Raw genomic sequence first — 11,565 nt, 5'->3', positions numbered from 1 at the left:
CACTTTGCATTATGGGATACTAAGGCAACTGATATGAAGTCAACAGTTTCTGTATTATACAATTAGCCTAGCTGTGGAGATACTTCATGTGCAAACTTGGTTTACTTATGCTTGGATATAGGATTGGAAAAAAAATACCATTTCTTGTCTATTATAATTTACAATATAATTCATATATATATATTTTGCTAATTGCACACACTCTTCAGCCAGATGGCTACAGGAAGATCCTCTAACCTCTCTATGAGACCAATTCACCATCAATTGAAAAGTCCTTCAAGGTAGTATTTTCAGTTAGGAAAAATAGGTGCAAGCTTATCAATAGTTAACTCACAGTAAATTTTGCATTTCCTCAGCCTATAATATATATATATATATATGATAGTATCTTATCAAAAATATACACTGGTTTCCGTTAAGGAACTAAGAGAAAAAATCAACTTTGGGGGGGGGGGACGTGAAAGGTGGGTACATTATGTAAAAAGTGAATGCTGAGTATGGTTATTGTATGCAAATGAGCCACAGCATAAAAGCAAGCATTTGAGTGGTTTTCCATTTTGTGTCTTTAATCAGAACAAGACATTTCATGATAGCAAAATTCTTGGACGTGGCTGCAAGGTATCATTTAATCAATGGATTCAGGTGGCAAGCCATCATAAGACTAGAGGCTAGCCAAGGTAAGGAGGTAGCAAGATGTTAGTCATTCCATGGTTTACATACTGTGGAACCGATTCCAAAAGCATCCCGAAGATATAGTGAAGGAAGACCATGGGCTACAACTTCAGAGAGTGACTGATATCCGATTGTTCTGCTTGCTGCAACAGGAGTGCTACTCCAAATCAACTATGATCTGATCTCACATCGGCTACAGGAACATTGGTATCTGCTTCCACTGTGCACAAAAGTGGTCTGTATGTAGGCAACTGATAGTCCTATTCCCATGCCACAGGAGAGAACATTTGAAATGGGTCAAGCTATGTCAACTGGACCTAAGACCAATGGAGATTAGCATTGTTTACAGTTTCTGATTTGCTCTACAAAGCAAAAACATGTTTTCTCTGGAGAGAACCAGGGACACATTATCATCCCTCTAATATCCATGAAAGGGACTCATGGAGGTAGTGTGATATTTGGTGGGGGGGGGACATTTCATTGGGTAGATGCACCCAACAAGATGTGCTGCCTAGCAGAACCAAAACCGACTTATAGAAAAATGGTCCTGGATCGTTATTCCTCCATATACAAGTGTGATAGGGGAGACATTTATCCTATGACTCGTCTTCATCGAGCTTTGCCCATGGACCAATATTTTCAAGAACAGGCTATCATACTTGATCAGCCAGGTCTCTTGCCTTTAATCCTATTTTAAGTATGTCTGGGATGCTCTATAACTCTCAACCCCCCCCCCCCAAAAAAAAAAAACCTTGGGACTCGAGAGAGCTTTGCAGGAGCAATGGTTATTACCAACTGAGCTCCTGAACACCATTATAAACAGTATGAAACATTGTGAGTGCTGTATTGCTGTGAGGGATGACAACATTCCTTATTGAGGTTGTTTAATAGATACTTGTGCCATGAGAAGTTTCTTCAAATTAACACAAAAAACACAAGGGTTAAGTAATACTATTTATTTAAGCTCGTTATCAGTGGCCACAATGGTTAATTACAAAGTAGAACATGCACAATGGATTGTTTTAAAAAAGTAAGAGCCATGTTATACATAAAACAATGCAATGGTATAACTGAGGAAATAGTGATAACTCATTAACTATTAAAAAAAATTAAAATAACTTTCTCATGTCTTAGAGAGAGGCAGCTATTCTGATTTAAGTTTGGACAATTTAAGTCCGCAGTGCTCTCTGTAAACAACTGTTCAAATTTATATCAACATCAATGAAATAAGCGCATTTCAGATCATAGAATGTTGTGGTCTATTCTGTGTTGTGCCCAGCCAGATTTTTCAGATTTGCTGTTGCTAATATAAGATTGATGTCTATATTCTCTTTTCTAGAGTGTCCAGTTTGTCCAAAGTAAAAACAATGGCAGTCACAAGGAATGTAGTAGATGCCATGGAGACCATTTATCTTTTGAAGATGGAAACCAAACTGATAATTTGTTGATAGGAAAATTCCTTATTGAGGCACTTCAATAATCTCATTTGACCTTGTTTTCCATGATTAATTCAGTAACAAATGGGTACACACAGACAAACTATTTTTTACAATTTTTGTCGGTGTTTCTTTCACATCTATCATACTCTTCTTCTTCTTCAGCTTCTCCCACTTAAGTGGGGTCACTGTTTATGATGAGTCTCCTCCACATCCTCCTGTTTTGGGCTGTCACCACATCCAAGTTCATCCTCAAGTCCTCTTCTACCAGCTCCCTCCATCTCTTCTTTGGCTGCCCACGCTTCCTCCTTCCTTGCACATCCATCTGCATGACCCTTCTTCCCACATATTCATCCTCCCTCATCACATGACCAAACCATCTCAACCTTGCCTCCTGTATCTTCGCTCCTAAGTTTGTAACTTTCACCGTTTCCCTCACATAGTCATTTCTCAGATGATCCTTTCTGGTCATACCGCACATCCACCTAAGCATTCTCATCTCTGCTGCTTCCATGCTGCTGATGTTATTTTTCCTCAGGGCCAGTTTCTATAGCATACATCATAGCTGGCCTCACTACTGTCCTATAGATATCGTGCCTTTTAGATTGATTGGCACCCTCATCGCATAACACCACCATCTCCCTTCAGTTCATCCAACCCGCATCCCACTTCCTTCTCAGCTCCTCCATCTTCTTCCATTGTTGAACCTAAGTATCTAAAGTCCCTCACCTTCCTGATGACATTTCCTTCCAGCTGCCACCCACTGTGCAACACATATACTCTGTCTTACTTCTGCTCAGTCTCATACCTCTCTCTTCCAGTACTTTGTTCCATCTTTCCAGTTTAGTTCCCGCTTCTTCTCTTGAATCTGCACACAGCACGCATACAACATTGTCAAAGGTGCATCTTTTCTCATCTCCTCCGTCACCACCTCCATCACAACATTAAACAGAAACGGACAATGCTGACCCTTGATGCAAGCCAACTGTTACTTGAAAACTTTCTGTCTGTCCCAGACAGGTCAGAACACTTGTCTTCACATCTCTGTACATCTCCTGCACCAACCTGACATATTTCTCCGGAACCTTCTTCTCCCTCAGGCACCTCCAGACTTCTTGCCTTGGCACTCTATCGTATCCTTTCTCCAGATCAATAAATGCCAGATGTAGCTCCCGTTGTTTCTCTCGAAACTTTTCCATCATCTGCCGTAATCCAAAGATAGCATCTGTTGTTGATCTACCAGGCATGAAGGCAAATTGTTCCTTTGCAATCTCCACCTCCTTCCATCAAGAACCCTTTCTAGGATTTTCATTGTGTGGGACATCAACTTTATTCCTCTGTAATTTTTACAGTCTTGTGCATCTCCTTTACCCTTGTAGATGGGGGATAACAGTACTCTCCCTCCATTCCTCGGGTATATTTTCCTGTTAGCAAACTTTCATGAACAGGTCCCACAGCAGGTCAATTCCCTCTTCCCCCAGTGCCTTCCATGCCTCCGCTGGAATCCTGTCGGGCCCACTGATTTTCCATTCCTCATCCTCTTCATGGCCTCCGTCACTTTCACTCTACTGATGTTCTGCACCATCCCCTCAGAAGGCTGCCCATCTTCTCTGTGAGTCCTTGCATTTTCCTCATTCAAAAGTCCCTCAAAGTATATTCTCCATCTGTTTCTCATGTCCACATCACTCCATAATACTCTTCCTTCAGCGTCTTTGATCTGTCTCACATGTAAGATGTCCTTTGCTGCTTTATTTCTACATTTCGCTAGTTGGTAAATTTTCCTCTGTCCTTCCTTTGTTTCTAATTGATCATACAGATCTTGATATGCCATGGCCTTTGCCTGTGCCACAACCCTCTTGGCTTCTTGCTTTCTCTGTCCTCTTCCACTCTTGACTCATCCCACTTCTGCTTTGCCTTCCTCTTAGCTGTCACTGCCACTTGTACATTATTATTCCACCACTAACCCTCCTCCTGCTCTCTAATTTTTCCAGATGTCTCACCAAGCACCTTACTTGCACAGCTCAGGATTACTTTTGAATTATGTTTCCACCAATCTTGTACACTTTCTAGTCCATCCGAAATCCTCTCTAACACCCTTTCCCTAAAACGATTCCTCACACTCTCTTCTTTTAAGCGAAACCACTTAATTGTCTTCATCCCATAGCTTCCAGAGGTTCTTATCTTCGATCTTATTTTAAAGTCTGCGTACAGCAGTCGGTGTTGCTGTGCCACCTGATCTGTTGGAATTACTTTACAATTTGTCACAACCTTAAGATGTTTTCTTCTAGTCAAAATGTAGTCAATTTGTGAACTGTTGTTACCACTCCTAAATGTTATCAAATGTTCTTCCCTCTTGTAGAAAAACGAGTTCACAATTACCAGATCAAACGCTACTGCAAAGCCCACAACTCTCTCCCCTTCCTGGTTCATCATTCCCACCACGTGGCCACCATGCACCCTTTCACAGTCTCTATTCTGTCTCCCTAAGTGTCTGTTCAAGTCTCCTCTGACAATCACCATCTCGTTTTCTTCATTCCCTCAGTTCTTCATCTAACACGTTCCAGAATTCATCTTTCTCCTCTGCTGTACAGCTAATTTGCAAGGCATATACACATAATACGACCACCTGCTCTTCTCCAAGACCCAATTTCATTCCCATGATCCTGTCATTCCTTCTACCCACTTCCAGTACTCGCCATTCATTCTGCCACACATCACAATTCCTACACCATTTCTTCCCTCGTTATTCACTCCAGAGTAGAACAGCTATCATACTGCTTTTTACAAAACTGCATAAGAATTCATCATACATTTGAGTGAGTTAATTTATGGAATCCAGTGTATTATCATCTTGAACATTAAACAATTTTCTGTAAGCATGGGGAGAAAATAGTTGTCAGAATATTCCTCTGCACATCATCAGTGAAACTATTTACAGATGTTGTTAATGGAAGAAAATGTCTAAACAAATCTCATCCGAAATGTTCATTGCATAATAATCTGTTAAGAAAGGCATCTCAGAGAAGAAGGCTTGCATTTTAAAAAAAAGTTTGGTCTACTTTTTTTTTTTTTTGAACCAAAGAAAAAGAAGATAGGATTCTGTCTAGTGAGGATAAGATTTGCTCATCATGATCTCTTCCAAACATCTAAATGATTCCTGTCATGCAAATTTAAAATTGTTATGAACAGACTAACTATTCCACAGATTTAACAGTTTTGCATATTTATGTCAGTCCCACTCTGATGATGCCAGTTGAAATTACTAATGAAATATAGGCAAAGTAATTAAACATTTACATATTTAACTCATATCTTCTGCTGTTAAAGAAAACATCTCAATGTTTTCTTTAACATCCATGTAAGGTAGATGTCTCACTCCTTGGGATGGAGTGTGTTTACTGAAGTTTTCCAAGGAAAATCAGTGAAATTTGCATGGTGCATCTTGGTTTTAATCCCAAGTTCATGGAATTAGATGTAGCAGAAAAGCATTCCCAGTAAATGGCTAGATTATTGATTAACTCTCATAATAAGTCAATTAGCATTCACAGTTCAGTTCTTAGGTAAATCTAGCAGTTGTTTACATTACAATTCTTAATATCGTTACTCATTTAGAGAAAAATCATAACGTAAAAATAATAGCCACTCTGTACAATACAATAATTTTATTCCTTATTTGACAGCTAATAAGGAAACCTAAAGTTTCCTTATTAGGAAACTTTAGGTTTTGGATGTGTGCAGAATTTATTGCCAGATCTCGATTCATTGCAGCACCTTGAATCTAGTAATATTAATTAGATCTCATCCTAATTGATATTACTTTAAAGGGAGAGTTCAGTTTTATATAATATATGACACTTGTGATGGGAGAAAGGCAAAACTTAAATGTGTGTGTAGATATATTTATGTGAGGTAGATGTTTCACTCCTTGGGTTGTGTTTGCTGCAGTTTTCCAAGGAAAAACCAAATTTGCAAGGGCACATCTTGTTTTAATCCTAAGTTTAATTAGATGTAAAGGACCTTGTATGATAAAATTGGATAACCTCTTCAAATAGTTAGAGCTTTCCATTGTGAAAGTCACCCAACTCTCATGAATTGCAACTTGAATTATCAAATTTTCTTCTTGATAACTTTAATCAAGTCTTAACAATCCAATAAACTACAACCAAATGAGCTTAATTGTCAAATATTTTTGTGACAACCCTGTACACTATAACCTGCCAAAAAAGTCATGGTTATAAAACATAACATTGCCTTTATAATTTCTATCAATAAAGTGTTGTCCTCCTTCTGGCCACAGAAGTAGGACAACTTCTGACTTCCTGATTATGCTCCAAATTTCCCATGCCAGATTTCCGTTGGGATTAGGTTGAGAGAGAGGGGGGGGGGGAGCTCTATTCTGATTCTATTTCTTCCAACCCTGTGTTTACAATCATTGCTTTATGACATAATGCTTATGTCGAAAAGTACAAGGACTATGCACTATAACCAATGGACCTAATCTAGACTACGAGAAGTAACACCTACATCATTATACCACCTCCAAACTTCACTGTTATGGCATTCAGTGAAAAGCATGTAAATGTGACTTGTTACTCCACAGAACCAATTTCCATTGCTCTATGGTCAAGGTTCTTTTACCTTAGTTCATGCCATTAATGATGTTTTTTTTTTTTTTTTTTTTTTTCTAACAAAGGATTGTGTGCTGGATAATTCTATAAAAATTCTGCGTGCAGCTGTTTGCTTATGATTGCTCATATCTCCAAACAGCAGATTCTGTAAGATGTAACTAGCCTTCTCAAGGAGAAGTGATTCCTATCAGTATTTTAGGCCTACCCTGTCATATCTTGATCACTCAACAACACTTGTAGGCTTCCAATTTTTTTTCCCCATTTCATGTTGCTAACTCTGGACTTGAAATGTACAATAAAAAATTGGAAGCTTACAAGTGTTGAGTGCTTAAGATATGACAAGATAGGAGTCACTTCTCTTTGAGAAGGCTAGTTACATCCTACAGAATCTGTTTGGAGATATGAGCAGTCGTAAGCAAACAGCTGCATGTAGAATTTTCATAGAATTATCCAGCGCACAATCTTTTGTTAGCAAAAAAATACACATCATTAATGGCGTGATTTTCTCAAGTGACATAACTATCATTCTTCTCTGAAATGCTATTAATTATTTTCATTGTACTCTGCGTATCCAATCTATATGACTTGTGTAAATCATTGCTGACTTTTATAAGCCACAAAATTTGCATGCTGTATAGTAGTCACTTCCCTTTCCCTACTATCAGAGGAGTGTCCCATGGATTTTTGGTAGGAATGCACTGGAGGCAATGAAAGTATGAATTAGGACCCGTGTAGTGATAGAAATTATGTGAATTTCTGAATGGTACTAGTTATTCAGATGTTGTATAGAATAAAAATGTCTTAAATGTATTCTGGTGAAAAAAATTGAATTGTAATTATACAAATGAACCAAAAACAATTCCATCAACATTATACTCTCTTTATTTTCTATCAACTTTGACAGATTAAGGCAAGCAGAATGCATATGTACAGCGCAACACATATATAACATGATCTGATCTGCTACAAGTTACAACAAGAAATAACCAGTTTCAATTCGGTACATTCTATTAATGTACAAAAAACATCATTGCCAATGGCTTTCTGCTGGGAGAAAACAGTTCTCTCCAAAAATACTTTTACACAACGTGCTTCTGAAATTTTACATTTGCTGTACCTTGTAAGCAACAATTATTATACATAAGTCCTCTTATAAACAAAAAGGCAGCTATCTCAGTCCACTTCAGTTATCACTCAGAACATCACAATTAAATGCTAATGTTAAGTTTCTATTATCAGACCAACATAGTTTGGGGTTAAAAAAATGCAGCGTGTTAAGACTGTTGTATTCCTGCATCATTTGGTGGTATTTTATTAAAAAATTAAATTATATATGTTTGTGTGTGGTATGTAAGACAAATACATTGATAAATAACTGATAATATGAAATTTAAGAGGAAGACAACTATATGATGGGCTTTGATGAATGAAACAAGTGACCAACACTTGGCGCACTTTGTTGTCAATGATCATTGACTTTTGTTAGTATCATTATATATATATACTTCTAGTGGTAATAACAATGATAACTGTCATCACTACAGTTTGGCAGCTAGGTCTGAAAACCTGCAGACATCTAGGGCCAAGCAGTATGAGACATGAGAAACAACTTGTAGAAATCACTTCTCCTCCATGGTATGTTTTCAAGTCCTGTCAATTTTGTTGTGAGAGATGGTAGCAGTTTCTGATGGAGGACTGGTTTTCAAATGAGTGTCCATGCTGTTATATAGAGCAGCTAATTGTTCTTCTCCTAAAATTATTTTTTCTTCAATTTCTCGAGCATCCATCAGTAACCTTGACTTTGTCTTTATAAAGTTTTCATAATTGCCATACTCTTCTTGGGTGAAGTATTGCTGCAAAAATGTAGAAACCTGATGACTACGCCGATCAGTATTCTCTTTTAGTTGACGAGCTTCTTCATGTTGATCACTCAGCTTATTCCGCTTCTCCAGTAGGCAAAACTGATGAAACAAAAAATAATAATTTACAAACTTTTACAGGACATTAATGATTACATTAATTATTCATTGGCTCTTTTGAACAGTAATATGTTTTACATATACAGCTGTGACGCATTGTAAACATAACATGTCTCTCTATAGCCTTACCATTTCTTAGCACAGTCTCTGAAGATGTCCTTGTAGCAAACAGCAGAATATAAGAACCAATAAAACCCATTTATGCATGTTAAATAACTGATTAATCATTAATTAATGGACAAAGATGACAATCATATGGTACTCCAGAGGATAGAAAGAGCTACAGGAAAATCAGAGATGCCGAGATTAAGAGAGATGGCTGGAGCTTAAAGAAGTGGAGAAACTTGAGTAGTGGACAGCAGGGGAAACCTTGCCATGTAAAATCGCCTCACGATCAATGGTATTTCTTACAAATATTGGTTTCTCCCATCCTAGATAGGATTTGAATCTGCAGAAAAGGAGGATAAACATTACACCAAATGAATGAATAAATAACAAAAAAACTTTAACGATATACAAGGTCTGTTCAAAAATTTCCAAGACATAATTTATTTAAAATATATACGAAAGCTTATGAGCTATAGGAACATATCCCCTTCCAAACATTCTTCTCCTGCCTCAATAAACTGTTCTCAGTGTTTTCCCCCACTTTTTTTTTTTTTTTTTTTTTTTGAAGCATCTTTGGAACTGTTCTAAAGGAATTGATTTGAGTTACTGTCACATTCTGTTTTTAAGTAGAGATTTTAGTTTAGAGAATTTAAAAAAAAAAAAAAAAATCATGGGTGGGGGAAGAGAAATCTGGTGAATATGGTAGGAGAGGTATTAGTGTTTTTTTGAGCCAGAAAAACTTATGTTCCTGAGTGAGATGTCTTGGCAAACTTTGTAACAATCTTCCTCGTTACCAAATCTTCTATTAGAATTTGGTGGCATGCATTCCCGTTTCACAGGCTAGCTGTCAAACAGTGATTTCACTGATTGTAGGAAAGATATCCCACAAACATGAATGTGGGATATCTGTTTTCATCCAGAGCAAGGATCATCTTCAATGAAATTCGACCTTTAAATCTTATGAACCACTCTACTGTCTTCGAACAGCTTAAGGCATTAGCCCTGAAAGTTGTTTTAAGCATTTGATAAATTTCTACGGGAACGCTTTTTTTTTTCTTCTTTTCTTTTGGCCAAGTTTAATGCAAAATTGTGATGCACATACATCATCAAATTCCTGCCACGTACCCTCAAGGGGTGTAGAGGATATGATAGTACTACATGAAAAATTTACATCATTAATAACTTCTTTGATAAATTTCTATGGAACTCTTTTTTTTTTTTTTCTTTTGGCCAAGTTTAATGCAAAATTGTGATGCACATAATCATCAAATTCCTGCCATGTACCCCTCAAGGGGGGTGTACAGGATATGATAGTACGACATGAAAAATTTACATCATTACTAACTTCCTATCTACAATTTTCCTCCAAATCAGTCTGTTACTTGTCAAGAATCCAACATTATCAGATCTTATATTTCTATCGTCTGAGGCACTTTGTACCGTATCAATCCACCTATATCTTGGTCTTCCTCTGGGTCGTTTTCCTGCCAACTTGGCAGACAACACTTGTTTTGCTAATCTATCCTCGTCCATTCTGTTTACATGACCATACCACCTGAGATTAGCTCTGCTAACGCATTCCTGGATGCTAACAATGTCAAGTTCTTTCCTAATATTCTCATTTTTAATATGATATTAAAATTTGATGCCATCTGTTCACGCTTCTAATCTTTCTCAGGACTCTCGTATCTGCGGTCTCTAGTCTTTTGTCAAGTGTTTTACTTCTGACCCAGCTCTCAAATCCATAAGTTAAAACTGGTTTGAAACACTGTCTTGTATACAGCTAATTTAGTGTTCCGAATAATTTTTCTCTTATTCCATATGAATTTATTCAATTGACTTGCTACCATACCAGCTTTGTTGATTCTGTTGTCTATTTCCATATTTAATTTACCATCTTCACTAAAAATCGTGCCTAAGTAGCTGAAATGTTTTACTTGTTCCACAGGTTCCCCGTTCACAACACACTTAACATTTTCAACAATTCTACCTATTTTCATTGTCTTTGTCTTTTTAATGCTGACCTTCATACCATATCTATTACAACAGTTATTCAATTTAGTCAGAGAATCTTGCAGACTTGTAGCGGATTTATTTAGAAGTATACATCGTCCGCATAAAGCAAAGAGCTCACATTAACATCTCCAATTTTGATATCAGGTTTAATACCACTTTCCTTCATAATGTGATCCATATAGATAATGAATAACAGAGGGAATAATGAACATCCTTGTCTCACACCAGATTTAACATTAAACCATCTTCCTGTACTTCCTTCAATTCTAACTGTTGACTTACAACTCAAATAAAGACTAAGTATTGCTTGATATAATGCCCCATTAACACCATATAACTATAGCGTATTAAATAGTTTCTCTCTTGGCACCTTGTCATATGCCTTTTCAAAATAGACAAAACTTAATTATAGATCTTTGTTATATTCCCATGATTTCTCCACTATTTGTCGTAAAGTGAAGATCTAATCTTGACAGCCTCTATTTGGTCTGAATCCAACTTGTTCTTCACCAAGCTTTTCTTCCACAATTCTTCTCAACCGTTTGTCAAGTATATTTGCATATATCTTACCAGGAACATTGAGCAGGGATATACCTCTGTAATTCTCACATTCAGTTTTCCCTTTTTATATATGGGTACTATGAGAGCTCTACTCCAATCATTGGGAATTCGTCCCTCTGTCCAGGCATTCTGAGCTATGCAGTGCAGCCACTGTAAGAATTTTAT

The 11,565-nt window shown here is 37.2% G+C and overlaps 1 protein-coding gene across 2 annotated transcripts in view; it reads right to left on the bottom strand.

Moving 5' to 3' along the window:
• Nucleotides 1-7,600: 7,600 nt before the first annotated feature.
• The window catches only part of LOC150099941 (uncharacterized), a 371,458-nt gene continuing 367,493 nt past the window's right edge, over nucleotides 7,601-11,565 (bottom strand). For both annotated transcript variants that reach the window (XM_090402300.1, XM_090402301.1), the window contains one exon: nucleotides 7,601-8,697. In XM_090402300.1, coding sequence (XP_090258426.1) covers nucleotides 8,380-8,697 — 318 coding nt within the window. In that variant the 3' untranslated portion in view covers nucleotides 7,601-8,379. The remainder of the gene's footprint in view (nucleotides 8,698-11,565) is intronic.

The sequence above is a fragment of the Typopeltis vanoorti genome, chromosome 13 (assembly GCF_054136105.1).
Source record: "Typopeltis vanoorti isolate ZY-2024b chromosome 13, IOZ_Tvanoo_1.0, whole genome shotgun sequence".
In the NCBI taxonomy this organism is placed as follows: domain Eukaryota; kingdom Metazoa; phylum Arthropoda; class Arachnida; order Uropygi; family Thelyphonidae; genus Typopeltis; species Typopeltis vanoorti.
This window is presented reverse-complemented; position numbering and strand designations above follow the sequence as displayed.